This window comes from Ptychodera flava, chromosome 4, assembly GCF_041260155.1.
Source record: "Ptychodera flava strain L36383 chromosome 4, AS_Pfla_20210202, whole genome shotgun sequence".
Lineage (NCBI taxonomy): Eukaryota > Metazoa > Hemichordata > Enteropneusta > Ptychoderidae > Ptychodera > Ptychodera flava.
Window position 1 is genome coordinate 24,181,183 of NC_091931.1, and position 21,407 is coordinate 24,202,589.

At 37.6% G+C, this 21,407-nt stretch overlaps 3 protein-coding genes across 8 annotated transcripts in view; 2 read left to right on the forward strand and 1 right to left on the reverse strand.

Annotated features, from left to right (window-relative positions):
- The window catches only part of LOC139131241 (pre-mRNA 3'-end-processing factor FIP1-like), a 16,613-nt gene extending 14,687 nt beyond the window's left edge, over positions 1 to 1,926 (forward strand). For all 4 annotated transcript variants that reach the window (XM_070697225.1, XM_070697221.1, XM_070697222.1 and 1 more), the window contains 2 exons: positions 364 to 564; positions 1,045 to 1,926. In XM_070697225.1, coding sequence (XP_070553326.1) covers positions 364 to 564; positions 1,045 to 1,213 — 370 coding nt within the window. In that variant the 3' untranslated portion in view covers positions 1,214 to 1,926. The remainder of the gene's footprint in view (positions 1 to 363; positions 565 to 1,044) is intronic.
- LOC139131243 (regulatory factor X-associated protein-like) lies at positions 1,824 to 16,100 on the reverse strand. Of its 2 annotated transcripts, none has more exons than XM_070697228.1 (4): positions 15,958 to 16,100; positions 14,756 to 14,813; positions 3,103 to 3,246; positions 1,824 to 2,522 (listed from the first exon to the last, which is right to left on the reverse strand). In XM_070697228.1, exons 1-4 carry the CDS (start codon positions 15,966 to 15,968, stop codon positions 2,442 to 2,444), a joined length of 294 nt encoding a protein of 97 aa, XP_070553329.1. In that variant the 5' UTR covers positions 15,969 to 16,100; the 3' UTR covers positions 1,824 to 2,441. The 2 variants fall into 2 exon arrangements, with proteins under 2 accessions (XP_070553329.1, XP_070553328.1); XM_070697227.1 differs by lacking the exon at positions 14,756 to 14,813 and adding an exon at positions 5,676 to 6,239 and having other exon boundaries at positions 15,958 to 16,094.
- Positions 6,470 to 21,407, forward strand: part of LOC139131239 (kinase D-interacting substrate of 220 kDa B-like) — a 134,227-nt gene continuing 119,289 nt past the window's right edge. Inside the window, exon 1 of one of the 2 annotated variants that reach the window (XM_070697220.1) lies at positions 6,470 to 6,711. In XM_070697220.1, the coding sequence (XP_070553321.1) occupies positions 6,708 to 6,711 (4 nt within the window). In that variant the 5' untranslated portion in view covers positions 6,470 to 6,707. Of the gene's footprint in view, positions 6,712 to 16,760; positions 16,950 to 21,407 lie in introns of those variants that run through there. The other variant, XM_070697219.1, reaches the window with a different exon arrangement.

The window sequence follows — 21,407 nt, forward strand, 5'->3', positions numbered from 1 at the left end:
AGTTTTACATGATTCAAATATCAGCAGGGATTTCGGTGTCCGTTTCCATTTGCAGATCAGAGACAAAAGTTAGTGTCCCCATTCAGTGACACGTACGTCATTACAAGTAATGCCAGGGTTCTTCAAGCACACAGAATGACCTCAGAGCTATGCTTATTTCACGCAGTCTTTACAAAAAAAAACTCAAGTCTAACATTTGCTGCTTTTAAAAAAGTTTATTTGTAAGGGATGAGGGAAGCTACAAAACTGTTATATATTGAAATATTAATGTTTAAAATTTGTAATGTTTCTCAATATAGCTTTGATATTACAAGTTTTCTTTGATAATCATGTTGACCTTGTAACACTATCTTTCTCAAACAGGGACAGAGACTATCACAGAAGGGAGAGAGAGCCAAGAGAACGATCACAGAACAGGGAACGGGACCGCGACAGGGACCGTGATCGAGACAGAGATAGAGACAGAGACCGCGACAGAGACCGTGATAAGGATCGGGAAAGACGGCACAAGGACAGACACGAAAGAGACAAGGACAGAGAAGAACGACACAAGTCATCAAGGAGGTTAGATTTCTATATTGCCTGTATCTAAAGCGGTAATTTTGATATTGCCACTTTCAGCACCCAAATTTTTGAACTTACCTGTTGTGTCAAGTGGAAAAGATTGACCTTGTTATTTGGGAATGAAGAGAAGCCGTTGAAACAGTGTGAGATTAAGTGTGAAGGAGTAGTATTTGAGAAAGAGGTGGCATAGTTTTTGTGTCATATGTATCAATAGCTATTTCTTATCACTTGCTGATGCATTTATGATAGGCTTGTGTTGTTTACATGTTGAAAAGTAAAGGCCAGACATAGTTTCAATTGACTTTTATAAGATTTGCTTATATGAATACAATTAGCAAAGCATTTCAAATGTTAATCTGAGTGGGATGTTACATGCACATATTGCCTTGAGGTTTAACATTCCTTCAGTGTTTTTGTGGGCTATGTTTGTTTCAGCAAAGACAGGAGGTATTTATATGTATCGGTATCTCTTCCCAACAGTCGCAGACACCACGAAAGTAGTGAAGCTGGTTCCGAGTCGCACCGCAGCTCACGCCACAAACGCAGCAAGCGGTCGAAGAAAGAACGCGACGAGCGCTCAGAGACTGGGGAGGGAGATGCAGCTTCTGGGGAAGCATCGCAGGAGGTTGCAGAAGAGACGACTGAGTGAATGCTGCCGTCTATGTCGGGATTTTAGTAATAATTTGTTTACAAATGGGAAGGGGTGACAGTTGTGTTTCATAACGGGGAGCAGATCTTTTTGATCCATCCATCAACATGTGAATACTGCCAAAAGTTAAACCAATTTTGTTGTCCCTCCCACCACCATTTGTCTGTATCAGTCAGTGGTTTAGTCTTGTCTTTGGTGAATACACTGTAAACTTTTAGCATCCATGGAGCATAATTTCCTTTTGGAGAACAAACAGTGCCCATGAACCTCATTGCAGCACATAAGTGCTTCTGCCATTGTCACAGTCACTGTGATCTTCCCCTCGCATGATTTGTGTCTATTTTGCCTGGCAGAATGGTTGGCCCAGTGAGAAATAAACTGCACACAATTTTGCCGATACCTTCAAAGCAACTGTTGATTGGTTTCAGATAGCTGTGCACTTGTCAAAGACAATGTGTGGTTGTGATTAACTGATAATCAAAGAGAATTTTTCATAGGGGTCAATATGTGCCCACTCACACACAATAGGCAATCAATGACAGGTTCTGATAGGTAGCTCCATGTTCTCCCTTCCCGATTAATAATGAAAAATGCCAACAGAAACAACCTCAAGAGTGTGTATTTGTTTATTTTTCAAAGTTTTACATAATGTTATGTACAAATAGTCTGTCAGAACACTGCGGAAAAGTACAATAAAATATTTTATACGAAAATTTCTCTCTCTTCTGTGTATTGCATCTGTGGCAGTGTGTCGGTTGCGGAAATCACTGAAGCGAGATGTGAGAGAATCAATACCCGGTGTCTGGTACATACACATGCCTGTCTACCGAGTGCTGTAGTATGGCGTGACTGGTTCAGTTGGAAGACGAAGAACACCACCATGTCTCTAATGATTATTTGTACAAGTTCAGAGTTCTTTCAGTGTGGACACGTTGTCCCACTGCAGTGAATCACACTCTCATGTAACAAGTTTCATTACAAGAGCCAATGGTAGATAGCAAAAGAAAAACCAGCATTATGAGTGTGATCTACCAGCATCCACTAAGTGATCCATGTATTGTGAAAACTCAAATACTGGTATGAATATTGCTCTGTTATAACCATTTGCTTGTTTGTGCTCTTCATACTCTACTTTATGATTGTCTTCAGTTTATACAATTAGATGTTCTCTGTGCTGACTAATAGTATCCACAACTTTGTGATCACTTCGTAAAGCTATCACGCTGCCTCAGTCTTCTTCTACAGCCTGTGTCAGTGCCTTCTGTTGGTTCTGCAGGAACTTGACAACTTCAGGCGATCTCATGAGAGCCTAGAATTTAGAAATCAAGAACAGAGAAGGCAACTGCATGAAAGTACAATAAGGCTGATAGATTACTATTGCCCCCAAAATATTTCAAGATACCCTGCCAGTTGAGTGGGTACTCACAAATCAATCATTGACTCTCCTATTGAGAAAAAATTGTGCAGAGGAAAGTAAGTTTCGGTAGTGATAAGTATAGATTGTGAACAGCTCAATCTCCCCTACCAAATCTAACATACCGAAATAGAAAACTGTAGGTAGCTCGAGATAAAATCATGGAAAGGCATACAACTTCAAAATGAATGCTGAATATTTGAATCGATATTTACCAAAAGGACTGTCCTTGACTTATCCTTGACAAGAGAAGGTCCTGTCCTTGACTTTCAAGAAATTTAAAGTGGTTTGTGTTTAACCATTGCTTGAGAATATCTTCAGAACATCTTCAGCATATGCATTTGTAAATTAAAACTTTTTTGACATGTGAGAAAAATCCACCTTTAACTTATATTAACATTGCCAAGGAATACTTAGTGGTAACACTAAAATCCAATGTGACACTTTTTTTGGTGTTCACTTTCAATAATCTTACCAATTTCTTCTCATTTAAAACTTGTTCCAGCATGGACACGTGAGGTTGGTATTTTGTGAAGTCAGAGCTACTTCTCCCAGTTCTGTTGCATTTGTGTTGACACTCATTCTCGGTTGGACTCTGACTGCTTGTACTTGCACTACTCTGTAAAGCATTAAACACAGCAAGGAAAGGTTATACCACAGTGTTGTACCAGGTTTCCGATGATCAAGTTGAAGTACATGGAGTCTGTCTTTTTTTTTCATTGTTGCTGTTCAATCATATGTTTACCTGTTTATCTATAGTCATGTATGTAGCCAAATAATACATATAAACATTTTATTTCATAGAATGGTATGCAGGGTTTTTGGTTTTAGCCTGCGGTGCAAGTTAGGCACTGTAATTGTTTTTTTGCACCGCAGAGGGGCAAATATAATAGCCACTTCCATTGGAAAAACAGAACACTTCTGTATTGTCTAGAGTGCGCTATCAGTTCTAGCTAATACACACTCAGTTTCTACCCCAAGGCATAGGGGTACCTGGCCTAAGATCTGCCTGGAATGTCCCACAACCAATAGCAAAAAGTCATGACAGAACCATACATCACTTTCTGAAGGAAATCTTCCATTGAATGATTTCTGCTGAACAATAGTACATCCATAACCCCATTTTACACTGATAACATTGCTGATAACCATGCTCAAAGGTATACCATATTTGAAAAACAATTGTGGAAAGAACTGCTTTAACTCCACCTCCCATCCCCCTTGTATCCAGTATTTCAAATTTTGCTGGTTTTATGGAATACAATAATATAATTAACAACAATTTGAAATTACTGTAATATTCAGGCATTAAAGAGGCACTCCCACTTGTAACATTTTTAAAACACATTTTTTAATGCCAACGGTCGATATTTCACTTGGCGACTGCGCGCGGATCGCGAGATATCGATAAAAACATGTCATTTCCCGAGCGTATTTTTCACATCCCGAAGTTTTACGATCGTTCCAATTTTGACTCGAAATCCCCCGAAGGTTTGTTGTTGTGCTGATTGACGATATTCTAGGGAGTCTACAATAAGTTCGAACGACGCAATTAATTTACTTCCCACTGCAAAGACTTTATATGCAGCATTATGCCTTTACCTCAGGTAAGTTTTTAAAGACTTCTCCTTAGTTTTTGTCGTTTTCATTATTCTAAATCGGTTGTATTATATTTTTAACCAATACCACATAAACATCAGTTTTTACATGTCAAATATTAGCCGCCTCCGATGACTACATTTTGTCGTCTGCCACAGTACGCCGCGCGCGTGGTATGCGCGTGTGGCATGCGTCTATGCATATCACGCGGCGGCCGCTATGTATCAACCGCACGTAACTGTGCTAGTCACCTTTGCCAATTCTGGTGGAATCAGCAAAATTGTTTTTCGTTTATATGCCAAGTCAGTAAGACTCAGCTTTCTCCCACAGGCCATGACCGATCACTGACGCCAGTGGTACTGTAGCGTACAGCAGCGTCAGCGTAGACTCGTACTCCATAGCTTAGTTGACAATGGCCCCAGTGCCGAACGTTCGATGTTCGGAAGCTGAATTTAGGTGGGCCACCGGAATTCAAACTTTTACTTTTTTGAAGGCATGTTTTTATCGATATCTCGCGATCCGCGCGCAGTCGCCTCGTCAAATATCGACCGTTGGCATTAAAAAAAATGTGCTTTAAAAATGTTACCAAGTGTGAGTGCCACTTTAACATTGGGTACCACTTCTCTAGATTTAGAGTTTTATCATCTGTTATATATTATCTAAGCAGTGGTGCTGACACAAGTCCTCCACAAGTTGTCTGAAGCACGTGAAGGGACTGTGTTTGAAAGTTTTGGTGTTTTATATATATATATTTATATATATATATATATATATTATCAGAAAGATGATTGCAGGATGCATGAAACCTAAGTAACAGATACCATTACTTTGTACTTGAAGTAATTTTTTTATTATTTATAACACTCTGCTTTAGCATTGAACACTGTAATTTCCCACGAGGACATCTGTATACTTCGATATATATATATATATATATATATATATATATATATATATATATATATATATATATATATATATATATATATATAACATTAAAGTATACAGATGTCCTCGTTAGAAATTACAGTGCTCTACGCATAATTCTGTTACTTAAGTTTCATGCAGCCTGCAATCATCAGACAGTTTCATGCTATATATATATATTTATATATATATCAATCATCATACAAATATATATATATATATATATATATATATATATATATATATATATATATATATATATATATATGTATGTATGTATATATATATATATATATATATATATATATATATAATATAAGAAAATGTTATAGTCAACAAAAACAATACTACGGTACTGTACTAGTAGTATGCCGAAAATATGGGATTATGGATGTTGTAGTATGTACACTGTAGTTGTCATAGAAATTGCTCCTCTCTTTCTCTTCCACCCCTCTCTACCCTTGATAAGATTCCCTCATGAAATGGATTACATGATGAATGATAAATAAAATGGCGGCGTACATCTCTTGAGTTACTCGCAGTGAACTCTGCGTTGGCAGCAGCCTGTGCTTGCGCTTGTCTTTCTTGCTCCTGTTTCAGTTCTTTTCTCCTTTTAGCGGCCTCTTTGTAACTCTTGTTTTTGTGGTATTTGCACATCCACGGATCCGATTTATAGCGATAAGTGGTCTCCTCACATCCCTGCACTGAACACCTTTTCACTTTCTTCCTCGGGTACTGCTTCTCTTCCTTCTTGCTTGAGATTTTTTCCACGCCGATGCTCGGTGGACACGGTGCCGGAGCGATCGGGCACAGCTGTGGTGCGGGCGGCAGTAACACTGGCACGGCTCTCGGCTTTGGGTCCTTTTCCACTGTTTGCACCCTACTTGCGACGAGCGGGGTGGTACAGTTGGGAACGATAATAGTTATATTTTCAGATAATCGGTTTGCATCCATTCTCGAGACAGATATTTCAACGGAACCTAGGCATTTTGGCGTACATATTCATTCAGTTTAGACTGTTTCTTTTCTTGATCCACATTACAGCTCTGTCCAAGTGTGAGTCCGTAGGTCAGAAGCGCCTCTAGCCTATAACAAAAAGTCAAAACATCTCTAAGACAAAAAATATCACAATCCGTGCAAACATCATATGATTTGTACAAAGAGTATATTGTTATTACATTTCTATCTTTGTTGTTATTGTTGTCATTTTATCATATCCTCCTTACGTAGGCAGACGACATATGTTCTGTAACGCCATATTGCGATTTTTTAGAAACCTAGGTAGTAAATATTGAGGTTACAACTGATGTGACCTCGGCAGAAGTAAATTGTCTTTTGCTGGGCGACTGTACTGTCCCGTGAGTGCGTCGCTCAACCACAAACCAGTGTATTCTGCATGTCAACCGTTAAGTGGTATCATGCAGATGAAAAAGGGTTATATCGCTTCAAAACACTGACGAAGGAATTCAAAAATTAATCAATGGGAAGCACTCACATTTGGAGCGCAAAGGAAGGACCGTACCTAGGATAAGGAATATAGAAGCGCCTAATCACATGTGTGAGTAGCAAAATACATGTATAAACCCTCCCTCTCCACAGGCCGACCTATACTTCATGTGGGGATAAATTGTTGTTTATTTGAACGTGAAGCGAGTATGAAAATGATGTAATGTTACGCTTGATATGTTGTACCTGTTTCATTCAGACATAGACTCTAGAGAAAACTATAGGGTCTGTCACTCTGTGGTTCAAACGATCAGCACGGCGACAAGGGAAGGAAACGTCAGAACTCGGTCATTGTGTCAATAGATTTGAAACAATTGACCAGTCGCCCCCATCCTTGTGACTCAACGCGACGACAGGCTTCCGTGTTTCCCAATAGTAATACCAAATTGCGGTAGAAAGCTAACTCCATGGTAATACGTACAGTCAGATTGCCTAGAATCCTATTAATCGGTTTACCTCCGTACCACTACCTTCGACTCACAAACGGACGAATAGGAATTTAGGCTAACACTAACAGTCACATAGCAGCATAAAGTTCTGATAATGCCCAGTGAGTAAGTGATATGGCTGGCGATTTCGAAAAAGTTCCGAACAAGGAGGACTCAAAGCCCTCAGGGCCTCTTGCCATGGTGTCACCACTAGTGTAGTGGTACTGCCAGTACTGGTACTCATATTGTAGTCTGTCAATCCATAGACGGTAAAAGGGAGAGACTCTATGGTCAATCCTGGTGTTTGCGCTGGGGTTTCCCCTAAGTCATGTTAATTTGTTTACAAATGTACTTGAGAAGTTATTCTGCTCACTGTCACGTCACATCCATAATGGCCATGTACTTGTACATACCGTGCGTTATAATATAATAATAATATTTTTTTTATTACTTGCTTGTAAATATAGGATTTACATCACATTTGTGGCAATAAAAGTGTGATACAAAAATAAGTTAAAATTTTCTTCAATAAAGATAAAAGTATATTAGTATAATAATAGTAGCTAATAATAAATATAACTAGGTATTTCTTTGTTTATATAAAGTAAAAATATAATCAGCAAGTTGTTCATTAAAAGATAACTCTTGTTTGTTAGTAGAGAAATAAGCTGATTTTCAGTATCGTCGTTTGGGAAATTGATTTTACTGAAAAAGTACTTTCTTTGGACTTTGTATTTCTGACAGACTAATAAAAAGTGTGTTTCATCTTCAATACAGTTGGTGTTACACTGATTGCAGTATCTTTCAGTAATTGGGGTTTTTGGACAGTGTGTCTCCCTTTTTCAATTGCTAGATCATGATTGCTAATGCGAAGTTTGGTGAGCAATTTTCTTTCTCACCTTGCAACTGTGTTAAGTAGGGTTCTAATCTAAAATTACGTTTTATTTTGGCATACATTCTTAGTTTACTATTTTCATCAGTGATCAACTTTTTCCAAAAGACTTCATAATTGTTTGTTAAATTTGTTTTCATAAACCAGTTATAACTTTGTGGGTTTAAGTGATGGAGCTTTATCAAGGAGAAAGTCCATTCCATTGTCTTTAATTAAAGCACTTAAACAGTTAAACCATGATCTATTGTTAGTGTTGTTTACCATTTGCTCCAGAAAAGCTTCTTTAGCAAGATTACAATGTGGCAGTTGTACGATATGAAGCCAGTGTTTAACAATATTAAGTTTGATCTCAAGTAGAAGTGGAAACTGTCCTAGTTCACCCCTCACAGCGGCATTACAAGCTTGTCTATTACACTGTAAAATGTTCTTACAAAATTTGAGGTGAGTTTTTTCAATTGCTGATTTATCCCACTTCTTGTAATCCATGAAATCTTGTCCCCAAATCTCTGATCCATACAGTAAAACAGGTTTAATGAAAACATTGAATAGATGTAGGGAAAATTTTATCTTTTTGTTGTGCAATAAAATCCTTTTTAAACTATACAAAGATTTTGCTGCTTTATCAGCCAAATTTGTAATTGTGTCACTAAAACTACCGTTTGATTTAATTGTCAGTCCTAAGTATGTATAGCTCTTAACAGATTTGATGCATGTACTACCATAGTTAAATAAGTGTTTATCTACCAAAGGAGATTTACTAAAATTAATTGCTTGGGTTTTCTGTAAATTAACATCAAGTTTCCAATTGGAGCAAAATGTGTGTAGTGTATTCAACTCCCTTTGTAGACCTTCTTTTGAAGTAGAGATTAAGACTAGGTCATCAGCGTAAAATAATGAGTTAACTGGGGTATTATTCAACACTGGTGGTTGAGTATTTACTTTGTCTAGATTTGTTTTCAAGTCATTGACATATAAATTGAACAGACTAGGACTTAGAACACAGCCCTGTTTTACTCCTTTTTCAACTTTCAGGCTGGGCGAGATAAAATTATTTGTTTGATGTGTATTTTTGTGTTGGTGTACATGTGTTTTATAAGTCTGTATAATTTGCCATTAATGTTATTTTTGAGAAGTTTATGGAAAAGACCAACTCTCCATACCGAGTCGAAAGCCTTAGCAAAGTCAACAAAACAAACATAAATGTTCTGCTTATTGTTAATATATTTATGTATTATTGTCTTCAGGGTAAATATGTGATCTATTGTGCGATTGGTTTTTGCGAAAACCAGCTTGATTATTATGTATAATATGATTGTCATCTAAAAAACTATTTAGCCTTTCATTTAGAATGTAAGAAAAGACTTTTCCTACACAACTTCCGACAGAAATGCCCCTATAATTTTTCGGGTCATATTTATCTCCTTTTTTAAATAAGTGTGTCATAATGCTTGTATTCCAGATGTCTGGAAAGTTGGATGTATCTAGAACTGCATTAAATAATTTAGCTAAGGGTTTACAGAGAAAGGGGGAACCATGTTTTAACAACTCTATACAAAACCCATCAATCCCTGCTGCTTTTTTACTTTTTAAATTTCTAATTGCTGATAACACTTCATTAGTTGTTATTGACTTATCCAGCTGCTGATTAGCCTGATTCTTAGTTTCTTCAGATGTTAAACTATCAATAATTTGCTGTTGGAAATCATTATACCTGTCATTTTCAATTGAGCAAGAATTTTGTAAAATTCCATCCATGTTGCTGCTGAGACACAATCTCCAGTATTATTATCTTTATCATTATTTTTAAGTACTTGATCAATTTCCACATATCATGTGAATTGTTGGCATGTAGACTGTTTAGTTGTCTAAGTTGTTGCCAGAATTGCAATTTCTTATATTATAACTCCCTAAAGTGTGTATTTTGAAGGCAGGGCTTTGGAAGACGATATGTAAGCATAGCACCACTCATATTACTTATAGCAGGATATTTAAATCTTCTCGTTCCCAATAAAATCAGTGAACAAATGTCAGAAGGTGCGGACACAACAAGAGGTACTGGATGCATTAGTGTCATCTCTATCTCATCAAGCAAATTGACTAACTGTGCATAACTTTCAAAGGAGAACGAAAGACCAAAATCACATAAACAGTCAGTGTCAACAACCTAGAATGTTAGGACAGGGATTTTATTAGGGACCGTCTCAGATTGACGCAGAAGTTCAAAAGCGAAATTTATTCGTTTAGGGGGGGGAGGGGGTTTGACCTCCATTCAATTAGTGAACTTCACTTTCGCACTTTTATTTTGTGATCACAAGTTTTCGGGTGTATATTTTAAATTAAAGAAAAACTGCACACTCGTGCCAACAAATTTGTAACTGTTTCCATCTCGTTTGTGCCCCAAACACAATTTACCGATAGGAACATTGTATTCTAAACATTTCATTCATCAAATTATATACATAGACAAAAAGTATAATCTTTTTAAAATGTGCTATTTATAAGCGTCTGCTCTAACCACTAGATGTCTTTATTCTCACTTGTTATGCACCTGGTCATAGTCGTTTCAATATGATTGAACATGCCTGGGCCCCCTTGTCAAAGTTTCTCGCTTATTTACCGCCCCTACCAAGTACAAATTGCGTGTTCACAAAGACAAAGAACAGCACAAGAGATGCAAAAAGGGAAAGTAAAATAAAATGAAACTTTTATGCGGTAAAATGCCCTGTTTGTACTCAAATCTGATTGATTACTTTAATTGTAATGTGGCAAGGGGAATACGTCTATAGTAGCTATAGCAAAATGCAACATTGTACTCTCAGGCAGACATGACATTTCGCACTTTTGAAGTTTCGTTTAGGGGGAGGGGGGAGGGGGTTTTGATCTAAACGAAGAAATTTCGTTTCTGAACTTCTGCGACAATCTGAGACGGTCCCTTAGTAATAGTTTCACGCTTTAATGAAGGTCTAAATCATGAAAACATCGTACTCACTAAGCGCCATCAATCATGCTAGCTCATTATCCTTGGTTGTGTTCTAATATCTGAAATATGGCTTTCACAAAATTCAAGAGTAAAATCAATATCACATAAATGTGAAGGACAAACATTGTTCAGAAACGACCGGTTGTACATGATGTGGTTTATAACAATGTTTAAAACCACACGTTAAAGCTACTATGAACACCTTGAATGGTAGTAGCAACTGCGGTGAAGGAAGTAAAATTGATCTTCATCCAGAACAGGTTTTTTCATTTTGTTTCATGGATTCACACAAGGCCATGACAAAACAATGGTGTACATTCACATTTTTTTCTACCCCTTTGTACATTATGAAATTTTAATATATTTTAACCTATCGAGCTGTGAAACTACAGAGAGAGAGCTCCATTGGTTAGAATGAATTGATATTAACAATTTTACAGAGTTCTTAAAAACCCATAGGGATATATACTTTTTATGGTGTGTATGGTAACTTTATTATTAAATGATGAAAAGAATGCTTTGTCAATGTTGATAAGAAATGGACAATTAAAATATTGTTCACATGTGCAGATAGTGGAAAAAATCTTGTCAAAATGACACATAATTTGGTCAATGAAGTCCCTCTTAAGATTGAAAATGACAAAGAAAGGAAGTGTAATCGTGATTGAACTGAGCTATCTGTATCACACTGCAATGATAGCCTTCCAGCCTTTTATCTCAGAAAGTACGAAAGTAATAAATCACAGTGACATTATCACAATGGTTAAAACAACAGACGCGAACAATGACTGTTTAAAACGGATAGTGTGAGCACTATGAATATATCTTTACCACAGTGTGATCACTCAGATCTTCTCAGAGGTTATCTGTTTCCTGATTGACATGTGTCACATTGTGGAGCTGCAGCATTTAAAGTCACCGACAGCACTGATATAAATCACAGGCCCTAGAGTTTCTTGAGAGTCTATGCATAAATAAAATGTCAGGGCACAAGTATATGTTACCTGTACACCATCCTTCACAAGGTATGTAGACTTTATACACACACTGGTCATTGATTTATGTTTCCTCGGCCTGCATTGTGAGAGCCACTGAGTGTTTCATTCTCTCTTCAATCTTCACTTGTTTATTTCGTGGCCTTAAAAGGGGACAGTAGCTGTGACATTTGATGATTTGTTTACTATTTTTGTTTTGCATGTCAATTACAGTTTCTTGGTCTCCCCCGAAAGTATGTTGAGACACATAGTGTACTCAGGTTGTTAAATGAACCTATACTTGTATAGACTGCATCATTTACTAGTATTGTCGACAAGTGAATTTCAGCATGGATAATCATATATTCAAATGTCCACAGAAACTGCTTTACACGTATGCAGTAACACACTGTGTTGACAAGCTGAATAGTGAGTGGGTGTTTCAACATGCTTTTGGGAGTACAACAAGAACTTGCTGTCATCAAAAGATAAAGCTACTGTCCCTTTAAGACGAGAATGGTTACTGATGCTATAACTTTACATTTGTAAATTCTAATTTCTAAGTAGGAGAAGCACCGGGAAGGGGGAGGGGCAAAAGTGATTTTACTTAATCCTGGGGATAAAGCCCTGGTTAGTAAAATTGTCAACAGGTTTGATTACAAATAATGTTCTTCAGGGAATGAACAGTTTGAGGTAAACCAAGGATTAAAAATACAATGTACTTGTACTAGTATTTTGAGCATTATAAAACTTTGAGTACATGTATGTTTTTACTGAGATAAATTATATTGAATATTGGCATAAAAGTATACTAGGAATCCATACCCTCTTTAGGTAGAGCTGCAGATTTAATGGCTGATCTGTGTTAAGCTATGGACAATACAGTTGTGATAAGGGCACCACCACCTTGGGCTGTTGAAAAGAACAAGTAGGTCACCGCGGTAATGCACTGTCAGTATTGAAATGTACCGGTTGTAAAGATATACCATTGTCAAACTGTCAATTCTTATCACGTTGATTGACATATTTTCAAAAAGCTCGAACAGTATTTAAGAGTCATTATTCAAAAAAGCATGTGACTGATCAAGCTTTTGATCCAGTGGTTTTCTGTCAAGTTTGTGACTAATTGATCAACATGTTCTGGACATTCTTTCTTAAACCCAGCGTGATATGTGTTCTCAAAGCAAATATATGACTCTTGTAACTGATTTCAAGGGGAGGGGGATATAAAAGGAGCAAGATGGCAGCAATGTTCACTTGCAAAATGCCTCTGACCAAGCAACACAGGGAGAGAGCTCCAGAAAATCTGTCTTTTAGAGTTTGTTTGGCCTGTTAACAGTGCTTTAGTTTTGACATTTGACATGGTTTACACCTACTTTTTCGGGAGCGTCTGATTCTTTTGACATACACCAACGATGCTAAATAGTTGGAAAAAAATTGTGTAGACAGGGATATCTAACATTGAAACTGACGATGTTTAATTAAGTGGAGTAGATATAATGCGAAAATCAGTGATCCTTGACCGCCTCCTCAAGGGGACTTGGTAACACAATGAACAGAGGCTTAGTTTCCCAGTGTATGTAATGTAAACATTCCTTATTTAAAGTCACGTTTGAGAGAAAAATCATATTAATAGAAATGGAGTATGTCTGAGCTGTTCTCTTCACACGGTATAAATGACAAAATGAGAACTTTCAGATAGCGCCCTCTACAGTCAAAGTTTCAAAAACCTGATAATAAGTTACATACAGTACTTTATTTTCAAGAGCTTGAATGGGATTCAGCTTTTTCTCAATATTGACAACTACCTATAAATACAACATTCTTTCAAGTTTAGAGGAATGACTGCTATCAATATGAAATAAAACCATGCTGTGCTGGTGAAAGTAGTTGCAGGTGTGTCTTATTAAACATTCGCAATCAGATTGTGATCATAAGATGTTATGCAGGTATTTTGTCTACACAAGGAGCACACGTACTTCGTAGGTTCTGTTATTGGATTTGCTTCTGATTGCTCCTGAACAACTTTGTGTAACAGTTAAAGAGAGGCCGTCGTCGGAGCTGCAAGTGTGTGACTTTCTTGTTTACAAACAGTGTATTGCATGCATGATATCCTGATGCAGGTAGTAGCCCCATGATGATATCTAGATGCATCATGTCATTGTCAACATACTGATAGCTACCACATAAATTTTACGATGTTCACCAACCTGTGGGCAGAGTTCCGACGACAGCCTCCCTTTAATCAATCCTTGTCGACAAGAACGTTTCAACTCTAATGAGATTTATGGTTGTTTCGTGAATTCAAACTTCTTTGTTGAAGTTCAGCCCCAAATCGCCAGTGCTCCTGTCCTTCTCAACTTAAAACAGTCATCCATTGCTAATATTGAGGAACATAATTGTGATTGTCAGTCAGTGATCCTGAGATGTGGTTTTGTCATTCTGTATTCATTGTCACTTTGCCATAATTCAATGGTAAGGCTCTGCTCACAAGGGGATTTTGCTTGTATGGAACGACTGATGGAAACACCGTATCTAGGCTACTTTGGCGCTTGATGAAAGTTAAAACATGTCTTTTGATAATGAATATCATAAATTTAAAAAGTAGGATGGCTCCCCTGTTTATGGAGTGATCTTTTCATATGTTAATGACAGTGTTATACCCAGAGCAATTATAGAGTGGTGGTTGCCACTCTTTAATTTTTGGTAAACAATAGAAACTATATATAACATTATTGTTATGCAAATTAGCCACCACTTTACCAGAAAATCCACAACAATGCATTGTTATCAAGTTCATGTTTCTGGTGATACTCACTCACTGTACAAAGCCACATCCCCTCCTGGTGATAGAAGGACTGTGATATAGCAAAATGGTTTCTGGAAGAACAAGCCAAGCTGCAACATTTAAAGCAAAACACTGTAATATTTGAATACCATTGAGTGTCTTTCTTCAAAATATGCTGAACAAATTATAATATCATACTGTAAATATATCATTTTGAAATACCATCTTATTGAATCTGTCAAAATTTAAAAGACAGTGCAGAAGTCACCGTGATTTTCAATGTTCCACATCCCAAGAAAAGCACCAAGTTTCTTCTTTTTCGTCATTTTCTCGAGTTGATATTATTGAGAATCATAACAATTTTCAATTATTGTATTCTAAATGTGCCCAAGAAAAAAATCTTGCCTGTGCTGACTTTTCCGCAAATTCAGAATGGACAATGTGCACTGATTTTGAACTTCCAAGGCTTGTAGTGTTGTAGAGGGACCATGTGTGGATGTGCTGTCAGTCATGTCAGTCAGTCAGACAGACAGATTTATACTCTGCCTATGACTGTCTGTGGTCAGCCGATAAGCTTCCTAATCCTAGACATAGATAAATGGTTTTATTTTTAGGTTACATGCATGATACGGTTTTCGCTGTGGCTTGAATGCTGCATTGAATATTCCATGAACCAGCATTCAACATTTTGCACTCTCATTTATGAAATGCTCTGGCAGTTATCTTCTATGTGTTTGTACACTAGATTTATCTGTAATGGCATGGCTAATAGAAAAAGGAGATTGTTGCAACGGTAATAGGCTATGTAAGGTCTAGTGTACTGCATCATATCACAAAACACTTTCCATCCTGTGGCTGTGCCACTTTGCTCTATCAAACACTTGACCCAATACACAAGGCCACAAAGATGAGCAATCTTTGTAGTTAACTTAGCATTACGTGCAAGACAGTCTGCAGGAAATCAATACTGTTTACCAGCTGATGACTTTAAACATTCACTTACAAAAAATCACTTTGTTTGGTGACCTTGATTTGAAACAGAGCCCTCAAGTGCCAGTGGCAATAATTGAATCAGTTGTGTTCCCAGATTTGAAGACAAAGTTGGACCCCCCCCCCCTCCCTCCCCTTCCCTGCTGGAGTTGGACCAACATTATCCTTGGCCTTTCTCAAATGAAACAAGCTTCTAATATCTAATCATGGTTTTGGTTGGATGATAATACCTGAACGGATCCTTACCTTTTCTCCATAGCTCTCTATTAAGTTTCCAAGCCATGCTATCTCTGCATGAATGTTCTTCCTGTGTGGAGAGACTGTGGTTACATCAATGCAACCATATTCCAGCTCATCAGAATTTGGAGTGAGCAGCGCTCTAAAGAAACTATTTAGAGGCGTTTCGGTTTTGCCAACAATTAATACTGATACTAGCACTGTGAATTTGAAAGGATTTTTTTGTATGTTTCCCTTCTTTCCACTCTACCTGACTTTGGAAAATAAATCACAAATAATAGCTGTTAAAGGGCAGTGCCTGTAAATGTATGCATAATTAATTAGGTCAATGTGTCATGTGGACATCATGAGTTTGCCATTGAACTTCAGTGCCACTTTCCAGGTGATTCCACACCTCTTGTTTGTTTAGTATCAGTAACAATCAAGGGGTAAGCCTTGGAATCATCCATTTACTGAAAACCACAGGGCATTGGGTATTTAGAAACTTCACGTACGGTGAGTTGCAAAGTTACACGCTGTTCATTGGAAAACCTTTTGGCTATAATTTAAAGACAAGGCTGTTACTGGCTAAACTTCATGTAATGCTTCTGTGGCATGATTCATTTCAGTAATGATGTGTGTCAGACACACCCACATATAGTGGTATGTACCAAATAATTAACATGAGAATCCCCCATCCTACTGTATTTCAAGTTTGGCTAGTGAAATGGATAATATCTATCACCGGCAACTGAATTTGGTTTTGAAACTTTGGACTGTTTTGATTTGCTCAATGCCTGATACTGTACTATGGAAAATTTAATTCGATGCCATTCCCTCCCAGGCTGACAATGTGGATCAGTGTCAGCATTGGAAAAGCATATGTTCAATGAAAACTGTTGAAATTGAGGTACAGAAAGTGTCTTGTTGAAGCAGGGTTGTGATATTATGTGGTCTAGCTATGTGTCCAGCCTTTGTGAAGTTGCCCAGGATTCGGCGCAGTCGCTCCAGTTGTTCCTCAGGTGAGCCCAAATCTATTGAAATGTGATTTTTTTTATCTATTAACACATTGGCCCACAATTAAAAGAAGGCGTATATGCGCCACAGTATAACATAAGAGAATCCTTTCCTGTCTCCATGCTGTTATCTGTAGTTCCATTGTCGCTGCAATTTGAAGCCAGCCCACTCTCTGTTTGCCTGGACCCTATACTTCGCTTACGGCCTTCATGCCTCTAGGCACGCCTTGAGGCCGTAAGCAATCTAAGTATAGGGTCTAGGCACCTCTCTGTTCAGTAAGGTGCGGAAATGTGTTTTATTGTTTTTAGAAAGTTTAGTTAGAAGTTTAGAAAGCTAAATTAGAAATGCCTAAATCTAAATCTAAACTTTCTAATTTAGCTGGAGTTTAGCTCGGCACTTACGAGTCGAATTTTTTTTCCAGCGATATATCCGATAATTACGATATTTAGCCCGATCTAAATAGCGTTCTAAACTTTCTAATTTAGCTGGTTTAGCTCGGCCCTCCAAAATTTTTTCCAGCAATATATCCGATAATTACGACATTTAGCCCGATCTAAATAGCGTTCTAAACTTTCTAATTTAGCTGAAGTTTAGCTCGGGTCCGAGGGGTCTAGTTTTTTCCCAGCGATATATCCGATAATTACGATATTTAGCCCGATCTAAATAACATATTGTACTCAGAAATGGTACCATAGTTCGCCAACCTCTTGCCATGTTCATGAACCACAGCAAGAGAAAGGTGTCAGTTTTGGAGAGTCGGACATAAATTAACTGTAACTTGGTTTACAGGGAGAATGAGAAAGATGTTTCTACATGCTACCACCACCAACTTTTGGTAAAATGGTGTCGTATTCTACTGGTAGGTGAGGTTGAACCGCTACAAAAGGGAATGGTGAAAATTTTGATGATCCCCTGACTGATTTTACTTTCAGCATATAACTGTATGTGGGGAACTTACTTTGTTAGGTGATTTTCATCTGTTTCTGTCACCCGAGCCTTTGTAGACTTTTGTTTTATGGTTGGATAAAACTTAACAAATGATAAGAAAAGTGGATGAATATTACAATATTGAACGTTTAGATTTGGATTGGGAGGTACATGTTTGCCTGAAGTACTACTGGTATACAATCTCTCTGTCACTTTTTGTGGTTGAACCATGCTTACAATTTACAATAGGTGCTGTGGCAAGTGTGTTGGTCTACATAAAAGTTGTCATCTGTATGTGTACCATGAATTTTGTTTGAAGCTGCAGTAGAGGTCATATTTTGGTTTCGCTTTTTGAGCCGAAACAAGGCAAGCACAAAACCTCTGTGTATAGATCTGTGAATTATGAGAGTTACTGTCATGTCATGTTCCAATAATGTTGTAATTTCTTTAATAATCTTTTGAATATGTCCAAAAGTTTCCAAAATACAGTGTTCTTGTACAAGCATTGCTGTAAAGCTGCTTTTACATGTAAATGAAGATCTCAGAAATATTTCAAAAGAACGCACTATATGGTTCACACATAGTCCGATAAGGCCACGTGTGAGTGTGCATGCATGCTATCAACTTGACCTTTGTCATCCCCTGAAATCGTCCCCTCATTGTCTGGTGATACCTACATGTAATATTATGCAATTTTACAGCTGCCATTTTCCCCAAACCATACAGCCACAGAGAATACTTTAACTTTGAAATTTTTTTATGTATGGGTGTATTGAAATGAAATTCGCAACATCAAGATAATCCAACAGGCAGCAATGAACTACTGGTTCTCAATTCTTAATATTACTTGTAGTGTTGTCTTTCACAGGGCATAGCACTGGTGTATGATATTCATCAAAATGTTCATTGTCCTTTTGTAGGAAAAATATTAAAATCTTGAGTGTGAGAATTTGAAATTTGCGAAAATTGGAATTCACACGGCATTAGAAGGAGAAGGAGACACAATCAACCAGACAATGAAGGGATGATGATTGCGACTGCTCTTTGCGTAACCCTTAATCCCGCAAAGTTCATAGGTCACCATCAGGTCAAGTTGGTTAAACCTAGTGAAGCATAACATGTCCTATGTGTTGCCTTCTGACCAAAAAATTGAACAGTTGAAGCCCTCTGAAAACAGATACTGAAACGTAGTTTTCACAGACTAAAGCTGCTATAACATACCCAGCCAACCGGGTGAAAATACTTATGGGTTTGGCTCATTTTTACCGACTTGACAGATGGGGAAGTGAGATTGTCTGGCAGGAAAAGGGTTATTTTCAGTTATAGCTAGCATACAAATAAAGTTCCTTTGGAATTGTTCATGACTTTTACTGCAGTGCTGAATAATTGTTTACAGTAAAAGTACTTGTAGCTTCATCCAGAAGTGGTTAAGAAGCAAGGGATTCTGACAATGGATCGATTTGGGTGCAGAAAGTAACAAAAACTGTGTGAAAGGAAGCAATGCCTAAACATTGATCATGCTTTATGCTTTTGAGATATGTATACTGGTCGGTTGAAAGCTGGTGACTGGCACTTCATTTTTCCCAAAAGACCACATTTCAGATGTTACTTAGTCAAAAAGAATTCAGCTTCAAAAAGTGCAGCTATTATTTTTAAATGCCATACCTTGGATTTCCAGTGGAAAAGCTGCATTGCCATCAATTTGATGTTATCTCCTCCATCACTACATGTACCGTATGCATGGGCAAACCTATACATGAGTCTGAGGCACAATTACCGTACTTGTCCGAGTATCAGCCCCTGATTCGGCAACACAAAACGGTGGTAAAACTAGGGGAGGGGCTTATACTCGAGCAACCCCATGTTATCTAAGCCATGGATGCTTAATTTATGCCAATTTTATGCACGATTTTTTTCAACACCACTCGATCTTTCTATCGCTTTCAAAATTGACTTACACATCCAAAGAAATTGATTATACAATCTCTGAATACAGAAGTGACATTTTTTTTGAGTTACACTAGGGTAGGGGCTTATGTCACGGATGTAATGCATTTTTAAAAATCCTCTGAAATCAGTAGGGGGGACTTATACAGGAGCAGGGGCTTATACTCGGACGAGGACAGTACTGTAATTCCCATATTGTACACAAACCTGCTTTTCTCATGCATTCTGAATTGACTCGGATGCAGTCACTAATCGTCGGGTAGGGGAAGAATACATGTAAATCATTTGGAAACAAAGACTTTAAATGGGGACTACATTAGTTGTGATGATTATTTATTCTACCTCCATCATATGTAGATAAAAATCTACATAATGTGCTACTGTCCAATTAAGTAGCTTTCCGACCAATTCTGAGTTCCCGTTCATCCATTGTCACAGTGGAATCAGATATAACAACTACCCTGGTACTCCAGTGTTCTGTTCATCTCAAGTGTTGTCATGCATTTTTACACTCAAACTTGTTGCAAGAATGTTGCTTTCATAGATTTCAAACAAAAGTTTTTCATTTGAAGAATTTGTGTACGATTGTACTGTCAATGGTCCAAGATGGTAGCTTAATGGGATAATGTTGAAAAACATTGCTCTTTCCGACACACTGAATATACTAAATACATGCCGATTACATCAACAAGCTTTACAATGGGCATTTTGCCATGATTTTTATTTGAGTTGAACAAGAAATTCTGTTTTACAGACAGAACATAAAATGTACTGGAAAATGCGTGAGAGAGTTAGTGTAACAAATGGAACATGAATTGCATCAGGGAAAGAGCACACTCCCTCTGTTAAACTTAATAAATTTCAAACACGTCCCTCAAAAGTCATCCAATTTTTTACCATGAGATCAAAAAAGACAGTGGATTGTATCAAGGGATAATGAAAAAAGGGCTGCTGCAGTCCCTCCATGAAACAGTCAGGCATATTATGTTGCCTACCAGTAATAGTTGTCACCTGGCTGGGTTTTGTTGAGGGAGTATGATTGTTCTGTCAATGGTCCAAGATGGTGGCAGTGACACGAAAGTCAGGCACAGTTGCCGCAGCCTCGATTACCCCCTTTAAATAGATGAATGGAGGGATTACGTAACCATAAACTATACAGGTGTTGTGGTTTGTCAGGTGTTCCAAACCTGTCCTCAGCTTTGGCTTGGATATAGGATAATGTCTATACATGGTAGTGATTAGGCAATGGTTCTACTCTGGAATAAAAAGGACGCACAGTATTTTATACACTCACTACACCAAGGGGATCACATGATGATGGTGCAAACAAACGCACATGTGCAAACTCAAGCGGAACTACACGCATTTCTACGTGCGTCTATGCACATCATGGTTTTGTTTGTAAGGTGGTCGATTCAAATTCCAGATTTAGTCTTTGAAATTTGCCGTTTCCAGAGAAAAAAGCTGAACAAAATAAATTCAGTACGGATAAAATACAATGCATGGTATTCTTGAATGATGGTGTTATCCTATCCAAAATCTACCAGCAAATTTTCACTTTAATTTATGCGTACAACAATGTTGATATA

Coding starts and splice junctions, on each gene's coding strand:
- LOC139131243 (XM_070697227.1), bottom strand. CDS start 6,107: ATGGATGCAAACCGATTATCTGAAAATATAACTATTATCGTTCCCAAC. Junction 3,247..5,675: donor CTGCGAGTAACTCAAGAGAT/GTACGCCGCCAT, acceptor AATGCTTTACAG/AGTAGTGCAAGTACAAGCAG. Junction 2,523..3,102: donor TTTTAAATGAGAAGAAATTG/GTAAGATTATTG, acceptor TCTAAATTCTAG/GCTCTCATGAGATCGCCTGA.